The 19,605-nt window shown below is 39.2% G+C and overlaps 1 protein-coding gene across 1 annotated transcript in view; it reads left to right on the forward strand.

The window, feature by feature from the left end:
* Window positions 1-1,851, forward strand: part of LOC126474001 (MAPK regulated corepressor interacting protein 2-like) — a 47,000-nt gene extending 45,149 nt beyond the window's left edge. The window contains exon 6 of the mRNA XM_050101391.1: window positions 777-1,851. Coding sequence (XP_049957348.1) covers window positions 777-856 — 80 coding nt within the window. The 3' untranslated portion in view covers window positions 857-1,851. The remainder of the gene's footprint in view (window positions 1-776) is intronic.
* The last annotated feature ends 17,754 nt before the right edge of the window (window positions 1,852-19,605 follow it).

Raw genomic sequence — 19,605 nt, forward strand, 5'->3', positions numbered from 1 at the left:
ACCCACATAGAAATGCCACCTCTTATTAAATGCCTCTTTGGCAATTGCTATAAGCATTTTCATCGTCTTTATTGCATCTCATGTCTTGTGTAATTATGCTTCCCATTTAAAGCACTAATGTGTTCTGTATCTTCCTGTTGTAACTTTATTGTTGGTCCTACTTTTGTCTTTTTCTTATTAATTCTCATTCTGAAATCCTCTTATTCCTCACAGTTCTTATTTAATTCTTTTAACATTGAAGTGTAGTTCTTTCACTGTCTGCCAAATAACACCTTATTATCTGCAAATCAAATACATTCTATCCTCCTACCACCAACCCACACTCCTCTTTTTAGTTTCAAACATTTCTGAATAATATGTTCCAAGTGTATCTTGGTAATGTTACATAATACTTGTGCATAGTATACTCAGTGTTCCTTCACTGCTTTATTCAAGACGACAGCAGTTCAAACCCGCTTCTGGCCATCCTGATCTAGGTTTTCCGTGATTTCTGTCAGTTGCTTAAGACAAATTCTAGGATGGTTCATTTGAAAGGGCATGACTGCTTTCCTTCTCTGTCCTTCCCTAATCTGAACTTGTGCTCTGTGTCTAATGACCTTGCTGTCGGTGTGATGATAAAACACTAATCACCACCACCTTCACTGCTGTGAACAACATTGCGATCAAACTATCATGTAGTAAACCTTGAGATGTATTTTTATTAGTTGATCCTTTTTTAAAGGTAAAAAAATCTGATGCTTTCCATTCTTGCATAAAAGTTGTTTTTATTGTTTCAGATTTTGAACCTTTTGATCTGGAAGCTTGGTGGGGCCAACGTGTTGTTAAGAATTACAAGCATTCACAGTCAACACCATAGTTAAGCATGAATCTTTTATTATCAACCAAAATTTCATCTGCCATTGAATAAAGAACAAATAATTTTTCATTACATTATTTAACAAAGATGGTTAGATTACACAACTTGTGAAAAACCATGATAAATTTCCCATGTAACATTGCGAGTGTTTACTGGCAACAGAAATTCTAAATTATTCTGAGTTATATGCACTTGTTAAAGGACAAACACTTTTATTCATAGTTCTTAATGAAAGTTGTGATCTAACATGTCTCTGAAAAGCTTATGAACAGGAGTACACATGAGAATTAAGTAAATACTGTTAAGAATGTTGAGACACATGGAAAGAATTTCACATTCCTATTTCTTTCAACTATGACACAGCCCAATTATTGGTTGAATGTATTATACCTTATTTATTGAAATTATGTTATCATTTTTCTATAGTTAATTGCATTGTATTTTTGTTTGTAAACCTGTGTATAACACTTTCTTTTCATGTGAGATTCCATTACCCAATAGAAGAAAACTTCATACAAGTGCCTAGTGGTTTCTTTTGATAATTTATTTATTTACTTCAAAAGGACTCTTAGGTATATATTGAATAGTTATCTCACATGAAGAGACAGTTTGGTATTTCTCATTATTAAGTAATGTACACACCTTCAATAAGAAACAACATAGTTTTTTTAAGGTGTATCTAATTTTGTGGGAAATACCTATAGATAAGGTAAAATAAGTAATTAGAACTTCTGACTTTGTTAGTTTTTGTACAACACAAAAACAAAGCAATACTGTATTTTTAAGAGACGTAGACTTGTTTATTTGAGTCAGAATTTCACTTGCAAGACTAAAAATAATGACACCATTTTTATACCAGATATATTGTAAAAATGACGTTTTCTTGATGATTGTATTGACTGTAACTGTTGAATCTTATTGGATCGTTTTGTAGAACTTAGATTTGTAAATGAAAAGCTTCAGTCAGTGAAGTAAAATTTATAGTAAAATCTTCAGTTATTAGTTGCACTTTTTTGGAAATGTGCATCATGTGTATTGATGGAATTGGTGTAAGAAAACCACAAAATACCTGGAGCCTTTGTCCTTCTATATAATAATACAGAAGTAATATGTAAGGTGTTTTGTACATTGGGGTTGCTTTTATAAGACACTTTTTACGGTTTTTCTGGACTGCACCACCATCACTGCCATCACCACCATCTCCTTCCATGCCCGTTTCATTCCACCCTGTGTAAAAATGAGCCTTATGAAATTTGGGCTCTGTAGGACAAGGCGAAAGGATGCCCCTAGGTCATCAAAACTGAAAATCCAGAAAAAAAGATAACCATCAACTTCAAGAAATATCACTTCTACACTAAGTGGATTCATTACTTAGTGTCGGTTACTTGCTTACTTCATTGTCCTTATCTGAAAGTGTCCTCATTGGCTGGATGACATTAAAAATCAGTTAACCCGAGATTTGTAGGTGAAGGGAAGAGTGAACCATGCCTTTCCATTTTATGGCCCAGTGGAGTCTACTGCTGTAGACTTTCATTTTTGAAGGAAGGTAGCAGTTGTAATGTACAATATTTTACTCTAAAATTTGTTTACAGGAGGCAATATATTTATTTCGATGTTACGTAAGTGAAGTGACTGAAATTAAACAGCTATTTGTCAAAGCACTGTCAGTGGTTTCTTTCTACAGTTTGAGTATGTAAATTAACTGTGCATCAAAGGCCCCTTGAACTGTGTCAGAGTGAGCAGAGACAGCTATGAAGAGGTAAGAGTAAAGTGACTATGTGATGAAATTCAACAATTCAGTAATTTAGGTACTTATGATGCAAATTTTACACATAAATATATTTGAAAAAAAAAATGGAAAATTAAAATTAACTACACATTAAATATTGATAATCTTAGGCACAGAAAAGAGAAGGCAAAAGTTGGCTAAGAAACTCTTGCTGATTGGGATTTTCAGCCCTAAGTTAAAACATTAGTTTTTGACACACCAGCATCAAATACAAACACTTTTAGAGTGTGTGTGTTTTGTCTGAAAACATTTTCGAAAGAACTCTTTTGTACAGGATGTTTCAGAGACAATGGCCTGTTTCAAATTGTGCGCCATTGCTGAATAAGGCTTCCCAGAAAGTTGATGTTGGTATCAGTGCATAGTGTGGTTCAAACATCATCAGTCAGTAAGAGTCATTGGTCAAATGAACATCGTGCTTTCCCAGTTGAAACCTTTTTCAAATACGTTGATAGTGTTGTATCAACACGGTATTTATTTCAACAACATTTTGACACAGGTCACGATCATAAAGTTCCAGTGCCCATAGATCAGGTTTGTGAGTAGCAAGTTAATGGTGTGAGATTTGTTCGAAGTATTTTCATTGGGGGGAGGGGGGGGGGGGTGGGGGGGAAGCCAGTGGGCATTCCAGTGAGATCCTCTCCTGCAAATGCAGAATTTGTAGCAGAAATAAGTTGATAGAGGAGCAGAGTGTAAGATCTTCGCCCTTCAGGTGCAGTTACAAGACACAAAGGAGGAACTAGATAGGTCGAGATGTGTGAAGGGCACTGGGGAATGGGAAGTGGCAGTTGTAAGAAGACAGCTAGGAGGAAGAGATATTCAGACAATTGTACTTTGTGTGTAACCAAACTAAACTTCTAATTGTTGTATAAAGGTCCCCTAACTCTGACTTAGAGAATTTCTGCCCCAAGCTAGAGAGGGTTCTTGGTTCACTTTATAGGAAGTACCAAAAATTAGTTATATATGGTGACTTCAATATTAATTTTGTATGTGATTGTGCAAGAAACAGGATGTTGGAAGATTTCCTAAATTCATATGATGTGATTCAAATTGTGTTTTTTTTCCAGTCAGGTTGCAGGTGAACAGTAGCACAGCCATAGACAATATTTTTATTCATTCTTCATTACTAGATGGGCATTCCATTTGTAAAAGTGTGAATGGACTTTCAGACCATGCTGCACAAATTTTAACTGTAAAAGTTTTTTTTTTTTCTCAAACAAATGTTCCATATAATTACAGACTAAGTAGAAAAGCTAAACCAATGGCAATAGAGTGTTCTTTAAATCTAGTTAAGGAACGAGTGGCAGGATGTTTACGCTGCCGATAACACAGATGACAAATATAATGCTTTCCTTCACACATTTCTCATGCTTTTTGAAAGTTGCTTTCGATTAGAACATTCTAAACAGGGCACTAGCAGTAAAAGGCAGCCTGGGTGGCTGATATTGGGATAAGGATATAATGTAGGACAAAGTGGGCATTATATCAATTATAGCTTGATTGTGACTACTTCTAATAAATTAGAAGTAGTCACAATCAAGCTATAATAGTCCATTATAAGCAGTATTTTAAGGTGCTTGACGATGTTGTTAGGAAGGCAAAGAGTATGCAGTACACAAATAGAATAACCAATTCACAGGATAAAACTGTATGGTCAGTTGAGAAGGAAGTCCATTAGCGACTTAGCACAGGGTCGACAATATAAAGTCAGTTCGTAATAAAAACATTTTTGATACTGATAAGTCAGATATATGTACAGTATTTAACAGTCACTTTCTGAGCATTGCTGGTGAATTAAATAAAAACTTACTTTCTACAGGGAATCGTACAATTGTCTTGGAAAATGCCTTTCCGAGATTGATGTCTGAAATACTCCTCTGATACTGACAAGGGAGAGATTGAGTCAATAATTAAATCACTGAGAAATAAGGACTCATGGATATGATGGAGTGCCTAGCAGAATATTAAAGTACTGCACTGCACATTTTATCCCTGTATTTTGCCATATTTGTAATTTTTCCTTTAAGAAGGGTCAGTTTCCTGAACAATTAAAGTACTCTGTAGTAAAGTGACTTTATAAAAAGGAAGAAGGGGATAACACAGACAATTGTAGACCTATTTCTAGAATCAAGCAATATGGCGCATTGGTTAGCACACTGGACTCGCATTTGAAAGGACAATGGCTCAAACCTGTGTCTGGCCATCCTGATTTAGGTTTTCCATGGTTTCCTTAAATTGCTTCAGGCTAATGCCGGGATGGTTTCTTTGAAAGGGCACGGCTGATTTCCTTCCCTAATCCAAGGTTGCACTCCGTCTCTAATGACCTTTTTGTTGATGGGACGTTGAACACTAATGTCCTCCACCTATTTCTATGCCATCAGCATTTGCTGAAGTTCTTGAAAAGGCTGTCTCTGTAAGGATAATTGGTCATTTTATTTCAAATAATTTGCTGTCAAATGCACAGTTCAGTTTTAGAAGTGGTTTAACAACTGAAAATTCTCTGTGAAGTACTGGATGTATTAAACAAAAGGTTTCAAATGCTAGGCATATTTTTTTATTTAACTAAGGCTTTTGATAGTAGATTAGAAGGAAGGTCAGTGTTGGCTGTAATATTGACGGCTTATTGACAGCAAAATCGATTTTCGATCACATAGTGATCATCTTCAGTGCTGTGGTGTACAAATTAAACTCGTAGGCACTAGTGTCAAGTTATTTCAGCAACTAAAGCTAAGAAATGATCACAATAACTTTTGATAGTGTTGATCACATAATATTGTTCCAGAAGCTGGACCATCATGGAATACGGGAAGTAGCTCACATCTTACTTTAACAGCAGACAGCAAAAGGTGTTGAAAATGGCTATGATGTGGGGCACAGTCAAATGGGGGGTGTCCCAGGGATCAGTGCTGGGGCCACTCCTGTTCCTTACTTATATAAATGGCAGGTCCTCTAGTATTATAGGTGATTCTAAAATATTTCTGTTTGCTGATGATACTAGGTTGGTAGTAAAGGTTGTGTGCAACATTGGCACTGTTTCAAACTGTGCAGTTCATGACATAAGTTCATCGCTTGTAGAGAATAAACTAATGCTAATCATAGTAAGACTGAGTTTTTAGTTTTTAACACACAATTCAACAGAACCTGATGTTTTAATTTCACAGAGTGAGCATATGTCTAGTGAAACTGAACTGTTCAAATTTCTAGGTGTTCAGATAGATAGTAAGCTGTCATGGAAAGTCCATGTTAACAATAACAGCTTATTCCCAAGAATTAGCAGCTTTGACTCAATACGAGGCGAAAATCCAATCTGGATTTGGATCACACCTCCTTGACTCTCATGCAGAAAGGTGTGCAGTATACTACTGCATCCATTTCCAATAAGCTACCACAAGAATTCAAAGATCTTAGCAGTAATCAGTGTGCTTTCATATCAAAACTAATGTTTTCTCATGGGTCACTCCTATTCTGTAGAGAGGTTCCTTGGAAGATTAAGCTGATTCCTCTGTTATATTGTTGATTGATTTGGATTTACATAAACTTATAGCTTGTCTTTTTTGGGTTCATAAACATTGTATTTTATCTGTTGTTACTTTTATGTTGTTATTTCATGTACTGACATATTCCATGACTTTGGAGGTTTCGCTATTCAATTTGGCCCTGCGGAACTAGCTGTGTGCGATAAATAAAAATAAATGTCCCACATTCTGTATACAGTGTCTGAAGATGATCAACAGTCAACCAAATCTTCTTAACAGTTTCATGACATCTGACAAGGCCCATTTCCTTTTGTCGGGCTATATAAACAAACAAGATTTGTATTAGATGCTGACCAATCCTCATCAAATGTGTAAAAGACCACATCATAGCTCAAAAGTTGCTGCGTGGAGTGACACATGAAGTGTTATTGGGCCGTACCTTCTTGAGAATGATTAAGACCGACTGCCACTATAACATCAGATCGGTAAGTTGTTGTGGTTCCAGAGTATCTTGTTTCCCACTGACCATCCTGTTCACCTGATTTATTGGCTTGTGAATTTTTTGGGGGGGAGGGGGGGATTCAGAAATCAAAAGTGCACGACAACAGGCCAACAAATATTGAGGACTTAGGAAATTCAGGAATATAGAAATACAAGTGACTTAGGAATAAAATAAATAGGAAGTCCAAGGAAGCTAAGGAAAAATGGCTGCAGGAAAAATGTTAAGAAACTGAAAAAGAAATTATTGTGAGAAAGACTGACTCAGTATACAGAAAAGTCAAAAACCTTGGGTGAAATTAAGAGTACAGCGGGATTCCACTGTTAAATGCATAGGTGAGAGTGGATAAGTGGAAAGAGTACATTGAAGGCCTCTATTATGGGGAGACCTGTCTGGTGACATTATAGAAGAAGAAACAGGAGCCAGTATAGAACAGATAAGGCACCTAGTATTAGTATCAGAATTTAAAAAAGCTTTATAAGACTTAAGATAGAAGAGAGAGATAACAAAATGGTTCAAATGGCTCTGAGCACTATGGGACTCAACTGCTGAGGTCATTAGTCCCCTAGAACTTAGAACTAGTTAAACCTAACTAACCTAAGGACATCACGAACATCCATGCCCGAGGCAGGATTCGAACCTGCGACCGCAGCGGTCTTGCGGTTCCAGACTGCAGCGCCTTTAACCGCACGGCCACTTCGGCCGGCGAGAGATAACATTCCATCAGAATTTCTAAAAGCATTGGGGAAAGTGGCAACAAAATGACTATTCATGTTGGAATATAGAATACCATCTGACTTTTGGAAAAACATCATTCACACAAGCCTGAAGATTGCAATAACTGACAAGTGCAAGAATTATCACACGATCAGCTTAATAGTTTATGCATCCAAGTTTCTGTCAAGAATAATGTACAGAAGAATGGAAAACAAAATTGGGAACGTGTTAGATGATGATCAGTTTGAAATTAGGAAAAGTAGAGGCATTAGAGAGGCAATTCCGACATTGTGGTTGATAATGGAAGCAAGACTAAAAAGTGTTCAACAATGCGAAATGGGGCAAAATGTTCAAAATTCTGAGAAAAATAGTGTTAAGCTTAGGGAAAGATGAGTAATATACAATAAGTAAAAAAACCAAGAGGGAGCAATGTGAGTGGAAGACCAAGAACAGTGCTTGTTCTTGTATTAAAAGTGCTTGTATTAAAAAGGATGCACTTTAGGAATGTAATCTTTTGCACCTAATGTTTAATCTATACATCGAACAGGCAGTGGCAGAATAAAAGAAAGGTTCAAGAATGGAATTAAAATTCAAGGTGAAAGGATATCAATCATAAATTCACTGATGGCATTGGTATCCTCAGTGAAACTGAAAAAGAATTACAGGATCTGGTGAGTGGAATGAACAGTCTAATTAGTTCAGGATATGGATTGAGAGTAAACTGAAGAAAGGTGAAAGTACTGAGAAGTAGCAGAAATGAGAACAGTGAAAAACCTAATGTTCCAGTGTAACGACAAGTGCAGGCATGAAGATCAAGAACGATACAGCAGAGAGGGCTGTGAGACGTCACCCAATATCATACTGACTATGGTGTCACCACAGCAGGAGTGGCCCCTACATGCACAGAAGAAAAGTGACATGCTGCATACCCATGGCACACTAGAAAAGCTGCACTGGAAGATGAGCCATCATCCTAACTGTTTAGCTTCGACTTGTGCCTTATATTAATTGCTTGAATGGAAATTTTATATAACAAAGGACATTGATTATTACACGTTGACAAGTGCTTCTGACACTTCATTGTAGAAACACAAGTTAAGTATTGTCAATTCAATTACTATAATAAAATCCATTAATATGATTTGCGTGTATGTTGTCTAGCTGTCTGAGAAAACAGCTTCCTAGGCAGCCCATAAGAGATGAGTGGGCGGGATCTCACACCTAACATCAGATTTGAAGATCTGAAATAGACAAAATTAAGGAATTTTCGTACCTAAGTAGCAAAAAACTCCCATGAAGGATTTAGCAAGGAGGACATAAAAAGCAGACTAGCATTGGCAAAAAGTGCATTCCTGGCCAAGAGATGTCTATTAGTATCAAACATAGGCATTAATTTGAGGGAGAAATTTCTGAGAATTTATATTTGGAGCACAACATTACATGATAGTAAGCACAGACTGTGGGAAAACCAGAAAAGAAGAAAATCAAAGGATTTGAGGTGTGGCGCTACAGAAGAATGTTGAAAATTAGGTGGTCTTACAAGGTAAAGAATGAGGAGGTTCTCTGGAACTCAGTGAGGAAAGGAATATATGGAATACATTGACAAGAAGAAGGGACAGGATGGTAGGACATCTGTTAAGACATCCTGCACTAGAGGAAGCAAGAGAGGATAAAAACAGGGATTGGAATACGTCCAGCAAATAACTAAGGATGTAATTTGTGCTACTCTCAGATGGAAAGGTCGACACATCAAACCACTGTGAAGACTGATGACTCAGAAAGAAAATACTCTTCCCAACCCTCCCATGTTGGTATTCCACCACCCAACAAACCCATGCAATATCCTTGTTCATCCCTACTCCACCCATGCCCCCAAACCTCACACTTGTATCTCTGCAGTAGACCTAGATGCAAGACCTGTTCCATACGTCCTCCCACCACCACGTACTCCATTCCAGGTACTGACATCTCCTATTCTTTCAAAGGCAGGGCTACCTGTGACATCAGTTGTGATCTACAGAGTAGTCTTTGCCCACTGAGCTGCTTTCTACGTGGGGTAACGATCTCTCTTGTCACATGAATGGGCAGTGGCAAACTCTGACCAAGAAGCAGCTGGATCACACAGTTGCTGAACTTGCTACTAAAAACAATATGTTTCACTGCAGTGACTGCTTCACAACTTGAACCATCAGGATCCTGCCTACTAACACCAGTTTTTCTGAATTGCACAGCTGGAAACTCTCCCTGCAGTATATCTTACATTCCCCCAGCCCTCCCCCACCCCCCACCCCCCACCTCAGTCTTTACTAGTCTCTGTCCTCCAATTATCTATCTCCTTGCCTGCTCCCACTCCTGCACAACACAGCCTTCTATTCCACCATAGCACCCACTAGTCCTCTTTCCCTTCTGCACTTCTCACTCTTTCAGCTCCTACGCCCCGCCCCTGTGAAACCTTCCAACAGCTCCTAGCAGTCCTACCTCATCCCCACCACATCACTGCATGCTCCCACAAGAAGCACTAACCTTACCCCATGCTACCCTGCTATCCCCTACCTGCCCCATGCCACCTCCTTAACCCCACCACCAGACTGCTACTCCCATCAGGTGCAGTTATGGCCCTGTCTGCCCACAGTGGCCAGAGACAGTGACCAGGTGTGTGTTTGTGTGTGTGTGTGTGTGTGTGTTTTTTTTCCCTAAATCACCTCATGCAAATGCTGGGATGGTTCCTTCAAAAGGGCATGGCCGACTTCCTTCACTATCCTTCCCTAATCCAATGGGACCGATAACCTCACTGTTCGGCCCCCTCCCCCAAAATCAACCTACCAGTGAAGGTAGCCAGCCTTTTGCCCAAACACAAAAATGTTATAAGTCTTTTCATTGCGCCTGTCTGTGACTCAGCATCTCATATATAAAATACGGTGAGTAGCAGTCTGTCCTTTTCGTAATATTGTACATTGTAGCTTTGTTGATTGTATTGTTAAAACAGTAACTTTTATTATTAAATTTAAAGTCATAAAGTTACTGGGTAATCAACTAATTCTAAGCAGTAGGTTTAGAATTTTTTTTAAAAGTTGAGTAAGATTTTACCGTGATTTTTCATTTCTGTTTCAAGTGTAAGGGCCTAGGGTAGCCCCTCCCCCTTCCCCATGGAGCAAATATACTTACAAATAGTTTTTTTGTTCAGTGGAACCAAACTAACAAGAAATCCATTGAGTTTGAAGTCTTAGTTTGATCTTTAATACTGTTGAGTGGTACTTAAGTAAATAAATTAGTGAAATCAAAGTGAAATAGAAATTAGAATATAAATGAAAAACTTAGTTTAGTTTAGAAGAATTACACACTGGCAAACAGTGGGCAGAACAGCAGAGCAGAAGGGACAATGACCATGAAGTCAGCAAGTTCTACATAAGTGGACGCTGTCGATTCAGCTGTCAGGGCTTCGCCCGACTGGCTCACATGTTTTTTAGTTGTCACATGTGAGCAAAAGCCCTCGCCTACATTCCAAGAGCCAATGACCGACGTTAAGAAGATTCTTCGAGAAGCATTTCAACGTGACAGAAGAGGCAATGACCGTGAAGTCGCTCACCTCCAGTAAACTGAAGTGAATAAATACACAAGATGCAGTGGGCCCGAGAGACAAAGGAAGAAGAGAAGAGTAGCAGTTGTTTTCAGTCAGTTTCGGTGCTGAAGACCGTCATGCAAGAAGAGACTACATCATACACAGATGCACCAAATCCGCCGCTGTAATGGAATAGCAAGCAACAGCCTCGGCGCCAGAAGACAGATGTTAAAAGGTATTTGAAGTATGATTTTTACATATCCGCGTGACTCGTGATTACGGGATGTAGATGGCCTCACATCAGCAGTCACCTGTGAGCTGAGATAAGATCTGACAGCCGAAGACTGGCAAGCAGGAGTCCATTGTTTGAGTCCGGGACACTGGCCTTCCCCCGCCGCACCGCTCCGCTGGCCGACGCACAACACATGCGGCCGCTTAGAGAAGAGAAACACTGGGACGCCACATCTAAGGTATCACCATCCAATGCACGACTTCGCTCGCAATAATTAAACGGGCCACCTCGCGCTGCGCGTCTCCAGTCAGCTGGGCGAGACGGTGACACGAGATACACACTGCCACGCGTAATCAGACGCCGCCGCTGCCGCAGCAGAAGGCTTCGCAAACAACACAGCTGCCGCTCTCCGAACCAGAACATCGAGTAAGGAAACAGTTGTACAAATCTTCAATAAAAGTTATCTTATGTAAAAATGCTGTTTCATTCTACCTCATACCCGAGCCAAGGAAGAACCCACCGTGCCCACATGTTGTTAAGAGAGAAAAAGTAATTTTAGGATTTTCACCCTGACATAATGCTTTAGAATTAAATGCCCATTGCAGTAATGCTCATCCTGACAACTGACTAGCATCAAAAGAGAAAACTCAGTTACAATTAGTATCAGAATTGTTACATTTGGTGGCAGAGAAAGAACCCTTGGCTCAATGTGAGGTGTGAATGACAGTCACCAGAGGTCCACAGTTAGTATTGTTTAATGTGTGAAAGGATAGAGGTTTGCATAGCAGTCGTAATATTTTCTTTATTTAGAAGTGTATTTTCTCTCATGATTTTAAGAGTTTGTCGAAAATATTTAAACATCTTTTTCATTCAGTGTAGTAAGATTGTGTAACTAACAGTTTGTAAATTGATGACATGAAATCGTACAAAGTCAGAGTCAGCCCCACAAGCGGTTTCTACTGATGAAGCTATTCAGAGCTTAGTTAAGCAGATAGCTCAGCTTAGAAGTGATAATAATGCATTATTTAAACAGTTGAGTGAGGTTAGGCAAACCAGTTCAATCCCTCCCACCCTAGATTCCTCAGCAGCAGCCTTGGTAACTCCTTTTTCAGGTAAACCTGGAGAAGACATAACAGCCTTTTTTGATGATTTAGTAGCAGCTGCAAAGTTAGGATCATGGTCAGATGAACAGCTCTTACAAATGACAAAGTTAAGATTGGTAGGAGAGGCTAAAGCACACGTATTATATCATGAAAAATTACGGAATGCTACAACATTTGAGGAATTGAAGAAAGGATTACTTAAAACGTTTTCAAAAACAGAACAGCTGTAGATTTTATAGGGAACAGTTAAACACTATCACTCAGAGGCAAAACGAGTTGTTAGAAAGTTTTGTAGATAGGATTAGAAAAGTTAATATTAACACCTATCAGTTGACAACTAGTGATGAAGCAAATCAAGTTATTTTACAAGAGGCAGAAAATAGAGCTCTGGATACATTTTACGTGGGTTACCTCCTGAAAAGTCCCATCGTGTCAGGGCAGAGTTTCCTAAAAATTTAGCGGAAGCTGTATCTGTGGTGACGGCTTTCGAAGAAATAGACATTGCTACCAGATACAAGGAAAAGCGAAATGTATTTTCAGCAGGAGTACGATGTTTTAGGTGCGATCGACAGGGACATATAGCAAAAAACTGCAGACAACCTCGATGCACTAATTGTCAAAGAATAGGTCATACATTCAAGGAATGCAGGTCTAAGAAAGTTTTTGGAAATAGAAATCAGTTAAACTCAAACAGGAATGTCGGAGCCGCCGTCAGGCATTCCCAATAAAATTTCGTGCCATTAAGGCGAATGTGAAGGCGGAATGCTGGTTATCTGCTACCATACAGGATAAAGAGGCAAGGATACTGGTGGATACAGGCGCAAACGTATCAATAGTGATTAATGAATGTATTGGAGAAAAGAAATATGACCCTCCAAGGTATAGTTTGAGTGGAGTAGGAGGAGGTAGAGTGAAGTCATTAGGATGTACATCATTGATTTTCTATATTCATGGTGTACAATTTCAAGGAGATGTAGTAGTGGTAACAAAGGTAACTGATGGGTACGACGCGATCCTAGGATTGGATTTCCTGAATAAACATCACGCTAAAATCGACCTCAGACAGCAAATTGTAGAACTTAGTGGAGTAGTGTTTCAGCTAGGTGACATCGCTGAAAGGGCCCGCTGCTGCAAGATTTCCCTAACCGGAAGGCGAAATCAACTACACTGCGTGCAATGTCCTTGAAGGTTGATTCGCGGGATAAGATACCATTTGGCCCAGGAAAACTTTTCTGGATGACCGTTGACCCCGAAGTACCTACAGATACAGTGTGTCTAATAGAGCCCCTAGAGGAAAATGAAGAATTAGACGTATCACATTGTTTTGTACGTAGAAGTGTTGTATGGGTTCAAGACTTTGAGGGAGAAAGAAAAGTACCAGTACATATTGACAACTTCGGAGTGGAGGACAAAGAGTTGCAGAAGGGAATATTAGTAGCTACAGTCAGTACATTTGAAGAAGAAGATTTCATTTGGTCAGATATTGATGATGGTCAGAGATCAGATGCCTATAAAACCGCATTACGCCAGAAGATTGAGCATTTGAAAGGAAATTATAGGGACATGATAGAAGCAGTTTTAGTTGAGTTCCAAGATTTATTTAATGCAGAAGGTCCACTGCCAGCAACAGATATCACACAGCATAGGATCCCAACAGGAAATAGCCCCCCAGTTTATAGGAAGCCTTATAGAGTTCCACATAACTTTCAGCCAGTACTGGATGAATTTTTAGAACAGCATCTAAAAGATGGAATTATAGAATATTCTGATTCGCCTTATAATTCAAATATTGTAATTATTCCAAAGAAGTCTCCCGACGGTACGAAACGATATAGATTCTGTTGTGACTACAGACACCTTAACAAACTATCTCAGATGTTTATCCTTTTCCAAACATTACAGATATCATTGACAGTTTGGGTAACAGTAAATACTTTTCAACAATCGATTTACGTATTGGATATCGTCAATTGGAAGTTGCACCTGAAGATAGGCATAAAACAGCATTTTCTACCCCTGGAGGCCACTGGCAATTTAAAAGAATGCCTTTCGGTTTGAAAAATGCACCAGCAACTTTTCAAAGACTACTCGACGGAGTATTGCGAGGACTCAAAACTCAGCAATGTTGTGTATATCTAGACGATATTATTGTATTCTCCAAAGACATTAATGAACATGCTGTGCATCTGAATAATGTTTTTCAGAGACTTAGAAAAGCTAAATTAACATTAAATGTGGAAAAATGTAGTTTTGCATTGACAGAGGTTACATACCTAGGGCACGTCATTAGTGAAAAAGGAATTAAAACAGATCCTCGATTAATTTCGGCAGTTAAGGACTTCCCAACACCACAACGCGTTAAAAAGGTACCAAGTTTCATTGGTCTCACATCGTATTACCGAAAATATGTTCAAAATTTTGCTGAAATTGCCCGACCCTTAACCCAATTATTGAAAAAGGGTGCAAAATTTCATTGGTCTGAAGATTGTGAATCAGCATTTCAAACCCTTAAAGATAAGTTAACACACAGTCCAGTATTAGCCTACCCAGATTATAATAAAGAATTTATTTTATCCTGTGACGCAAGTGGTCATTCAGTAGGAGTTGTTTTGAGTCAGAATATTAATGGCGCGGAACACTCCATAGCTCACGCTTCGAGACAACTAACAGCATCAGAAAGAAATTATTCCACAACGGAGAAAGAATTGTTAAGTGTTATTTATGGCATCAAATACTTTAAATGCTACTTGTATGGTAGAAAATTCGAGGTTATTACAGACCACGCAGCTTTAAAATGGTTGCTTGGGTTAAAGGATCCATCTAGTCGTCTCACCCGTTGGGCCCTATGTCTTTCCGAAATGGATTTCGAAGTTATCCATAAACCAGGCAAAAAACACACGAATGCAGATTGTCTAAGTCAGAAAATGGCACTTTTGGAAGCAACAGGCCGAGATACTGAGGACTGGAGAAAGGCACAAGATGAGGATACAGAATGCAAAAAATACGCAACTCAAAAACAATTTTGCTTTGAAGATGGTGTATTATGCCATAAAACAAAACTTGGACCACGAATTGTTGTTCCCCAACACCTTAGACAAGAAATAATGGCAGAGGCCCACGATCATATCCTTGCAGGACGCGGTGGACAGCGGACAACGGAAAGACGCGTAGCGGAGCGATTTTGGTGGCAAACCAGAAAGCAGGATGTTGTGCAGTACGTTTGTAATTGCATTACGTGCGCACAACGAGCTGAACTTTCTCGTTTAAAAATACCCTTACAGAGGCTCCCCGAGGCTTCATGTCCATTTCAAATCTGTGGACTGGATCTCTACGGGCAATTTCATAAAACACCTGCTAGTAATAAGTATGTTCTTACGATTATAGATCACTTTTCAAGCTATCTAGCTATGGTGAGTCTCCCAGATCAGCAAGCAAATACAGTTTCCCAAGCTTTAGTTAACAACTGGATACTTAAATTTGGCCTACCTGAAGCTATTATCACAGATCAAGGATCTAATTTTATGTCTGAATTAATGAAACAGCTATGCCACTTACTAAAAATATGTAAATTACGCACAACTCCGTTACACCCTCAGTGCAACGGGCGCACAGAAAGAGTTCATCGGACAATTGGCAAGATGCTTAGTTATTATATTAACGAACAACATTCTAATTGGGATACGTATTTACCAATAATCGTGTTGGTATACAACGCCAAAACGTATGAAGCAACTGGCATGTCACCTTATGAAGTGGTCTATGGGAGAAAAATGCCGCCCCCTTTTGATGTAATCAGGCGGAAAAACGGAAAAGTCGGAGAAACAGTAAGAGATTTCAGTCGAAGGATGTATGGAAAAAGGTTCAAAAATCTAATACAAAGGCTTTGGAACGACAAGAAAGGTAAGGTAATGCCCAAGCTAAATATCCAAATTACAAAATCGGTCAGAGGGTGATGCTGTCAAACCCATACATTGCGAAAGGAAAAACGAAGAAATTTGTAACAAACTACAGAGGTCCTTATCAAATTATTGAGATCACGTCACCAGTCAACGTTAAACTGCAACTGCCCACCCGAACTACTATTGTCCATGCCAGTCATTTAAAACCTTTTAAGGGCGCTCCAGATGTAATTCCTTCAACAATAGTGTCTGATTTTCCGAAGGGTGGAGGAAGTACCTGAAAAGGAAAAAGAGTGGCCACGCCAGCACAACGTACAGACATGGCACCATACAATCTTCGACCAAGAGTGCGAATGTCCTAGTTGAATCTTAATAGACTGTGGATAATATATAAATGTAAATAATTAATAAATGATAATGGTTTATTTTTTTAAGAAAACAAGTGAACATAGAAACAGGTAGATCTTGTAGTTAACAATGTATTCCTTCTTTTCTTTGTTTTTGTTTTTACTAGGTTGGTAGGTTCATAACCATGTTGTTTGCTCTTTTCAGAAAACGCCGTGCAAGTATTTCCTACACAAAACCTATCCTACCTCAATGACTCCCTTGGCAGTGCCCTTCTGAAGTCATTAGATATGTTCATAAACTCGCAGCAAGGCAAAATTGATGCCAATGTTATGATGCAACATGTCTTAAAATTAAAAAGTGAACACAAAACTGAAATTATAATGCTAGGAACAGGTATATCTGGAACCTTTGTGTTGGTGTTTCTGCTTTGTACAGTTTTCTTTTATTTAAGACGAAAAAGCAAGCCATCCCTGTTACCTGGATACCACACTCTTAACTGGTGTCCTTCAGTGGTTACTTTTGAGCATTAGTGTATTAATTTTGTTTATGTTCTTCAGTCCTTATTAAACAGTCTCATGTTACAATAAACAATACTGTAGAATAAATGTTCTTGCATTAATATAGGGTAGGTTAAACAGGTGTTGCTATGTAATTTTCTAAGTGAAAAATCTATTTTTGTTTATTCATTGTCATCAAGATTTGTTACACTTATTATAACCATTTATGTGTGAACTATGTGATTCATGAGCGTACAGTGCTTTAGTAAAGTGATAAAGTATTTTCAACATACTTAATATGAAGCGCGTGTAATCGTCTAAGTCAAGAGTTTTCATTGCTTGTGTTAGTGCTTTTGCCATGTGAAGAGTGGAGGAATGTTGAGTGGTAAATTCGAGGGTGAATTTCTCCGAAGGGTGGAGGAATGTTGAGTGGTGCTTAAGTAAATAAATTAGTGAAATCAAAGTGAAGTAGAAATTAGATTATAAATGAAAAACTTAGTTTAGTTTAGAATTACACACTGGCAAACAGCGGGCAGAACAGCAGAGCAGAAGAGACAATGACCATGAAGTCAACAAGTTCCACATGAGCGGACGCTGTCGATTCAACCGTCAGGGCATCGCCCGACTGGCTCACGTGTTTCTTAGTTGTCACATGTGAGCAAAGGCCCTCGCCTACATTCCAAGAGCCAATGACCGACGTTAAGAAGATTCTTCGAGAAGCTTTTCAACATGACAGAAGAGGCAATGACCGTGAAGTTGTTCACCTCCACCAGTAAACTGAAGAGAATAAATACGCAAGATGCAGTGGGCCCGAGAGACGAAGGAAGAAGAGAAGAGTAGCAGTTGTTTTCAGTCACTTTCGGTGTTGAAGACCGTCATGCAAGAAGAGACTACATCATACACAGACGCACCAAGTCCGCCGCTGTAATGGAATAGCAAGCAACAGCCTCGGCGCCAGAAGACAGATGTTGAAAGGTATTTGAAGTCTGATTTTTACGTACCCGGGTGACTCGTGAGGACGGGAAGGAGACGGCCTCACATCAGCAGTCACCTGTGAGCTGAGATGAAGATCTGACAGCCAAAGACTGGCAAGCGGGAGTCCATTGTTCGAGTCCGGGACACTGGCCTTCCCCCGCCGCACCGCTCCGCTGGCCGACGCAAAACACATGTGGCCGCTTAGAGAAGAGAAACACTGGGACGCCACATCTAAGGTATCACCATCCAATGCACGACTTCGCTCGCAATAATTAAACGGGCCACCTCGCGCTGCGCGTCTCCAGTCAGCTGGGCGAGACGGTGACACGAGATACACACTGCCACGCGTAATCAGACTCCGTCGCTGCCGCAGCAGAAGGCTTCGCAAACGACACAGCTGCCGCTCTCCGAGCCAGAACATCGAGTAAGGAAACAGTTGTACAAATCTTCAATAAAAGTTATCTTATGTAAAAATGCTGTTTCATTCTACCTCATACCTGAGCCAAGGAAGAACCCACCCTGCCCACATGTTGTTAAGAGAGAAAAAGTAATTTTAGGATTTTCACCCTGACATAATGCTTTAGAATTAAATGCCCATTGCAGTAATGCTCATCCTGTCAACTGACTAGCATAAAAAGAGAAAACTCAGTTACATTTAGTAGCAGAAGTGTTACATTTAGTGACACAACTGTTACAATACGGCTCATTTTAAAGTGTTGTGTTAATTATTATGACAGGGAAAATATTAGCTGCTAATGACTCACCATGTGCATTAGGAGTGTGACAGTAAATGAATGTCCAGGAGGTGCAGAGATCAATCTTCTATCAGATGTATGCATTACACTTCACAAAATGGACATGGTTGACAGTCAAGAAATGTTTAAAACAAACCATTAACTTGTACCATGAACACTGAATGAAAATATGGCATGATACAGTGAGCACAAAGGTTCACACCATCAAGACGAAGATGAACTCCTTGGGAGTTGCAAACTGTGCAGGGTTCTCTCCTGACGAAATGTCATCTTTGACAACTGTTGCTACAGATATACTGCAATGTTTGCTTCGTTTATGATTGCCGTTGCTCTGCTTTGTATGAGCGCCACTGGCACTGTAGCATTGTTGGGAGTTACTCGTCAAATAAGCAGTTAAACTATGCTCCATAGCTTCATGCTGTGCTCACTATTGGGTGTCTTCAGTCCTGCCCCCTGTTGCCATTAGCAGCCAATATTGTGGTTGTATCATGGACAGTACGTGGGACATCAAATTCCATAACGTCATTGGCCTTTTGTGACCTTGCACTCAAGAGGTTTCTTGAAAGAGGTAGCACATGGGAAAAAAATCAAACTTGAAAAATGAGAACCATCTTGTTCTACATATTTGCTCATCAGACCTGTAAGTCATATTGTTTTGCTGCAGCATTTTTCATCACTATTATGTTGAGAAAGTTATACTATAAACAAATACCATGTATTACCTCCATACAAAAGAATTAAGACTACTTGCATTACTAAAGATCTGTCTGCTGTGACAATGATTTTCAGCCTTAAACTGTGTCCTTATGTTGTGGAAAGTTTCATCAAAAGTGATCAGCATGCTGTCAGAAAATGAGCTATTTACTACAGAAATGTCATATGTCCTGCCAGAAAAATGTTATG

This window comes from Schistocerca serialis, chromosome 4 (assembly GCF_023864345.2).
Source record: "Schistocerca serialis cubense isolate TAMUIC-IGC-003099 chromosome 4, iqSchSeri2.2, whole genome shotgun sequence".
Lineage (NCBI taxonomy): Eukaryota > Metazoa > Arthropoda > Insecta > Orthoptera > Acrididae > Schistocerca > Schistocerca serialis.